The 517-nt window shown below is 40.2% G+C and overlaps 1 protein-coding gene across 1 annotated transcript in view; it reads right to left on the reverse strand.

The window, feature by feature from the left end:
- Window positions 1-297, reverse strand: part of LOC135206778 (uncharacterized) — a 3,714-nt gene extending 3,417 nt beyond the window's left edge. Inside the window, exon 1 of the mRNA XM_064238272.1 lies at window positions 274-297. Coding sequence (XP_064094342.1) covers window positions 274-297 — 24 coding nt within the window. The remainder of the gene's footprint in view (window positions 1-273) is intronic.
- Between the last annotated feature and the right edge of the window lie 220 nt (window positions 298-517).

Raw genomic sequence — 517 nt, forward strand, 5'->3', positions numbered from 1 at the left:
ACATTTTTGTCCGAGGTCTCCGATCGCTTTAGTTGTAGATTCTCGATTTCTGCATGTGCTAAAATGTGGCTTTGTAAATTCGCTGTGGTGTTTTGTTTGTTTGTACTATACAAACAAACAAACACCACAGAGAATACTCTTATTTCCTATATTTGAATGCAACTGTTTCGGTTTAGTCAAGAATTCGAGGCATAATTAGCAGCGACCACAACAATGGAATTCATTATAAATTTTAATTGAAAAAGTTTTAACAAACACTAATTTAGCACTTACCACAACATCGGCTGGGATTTCCATATTGTTCGAGGAAGTAAGTCAGCACTGAACACTTCAGTGTTTATAAACAAACTGATTTCACGGTCAGCACAATACCCTTTTTTGAAGGGAGGTGAGGGAGGGTACTAATGCGGGGGGAAGGCTTATTCGGACCTTAGCCGATTCGCACCAGGTACTGGCTCATTCGGACCTTCATCCAGGCTCATTCGGACCTTCATCCAGGCTTATTTGGATCTTCATA

The sequence above is a fragment of the Macrobrachium nipponense genome, chromosome 31 (assembly GCF_015104395.2).
Source record: "Macrobrachium nipponense isolate FS-2020 chromosome 31, ASM1510439v2, whole genome shotgun sequence".
NCBI classification, from domain to species: Eukaryota; Metazoa; Arthropoda; class Malacostraca; order Decapoda; family Palaemonidae; genus Macrobrachium; species Macrobrachium nipponense.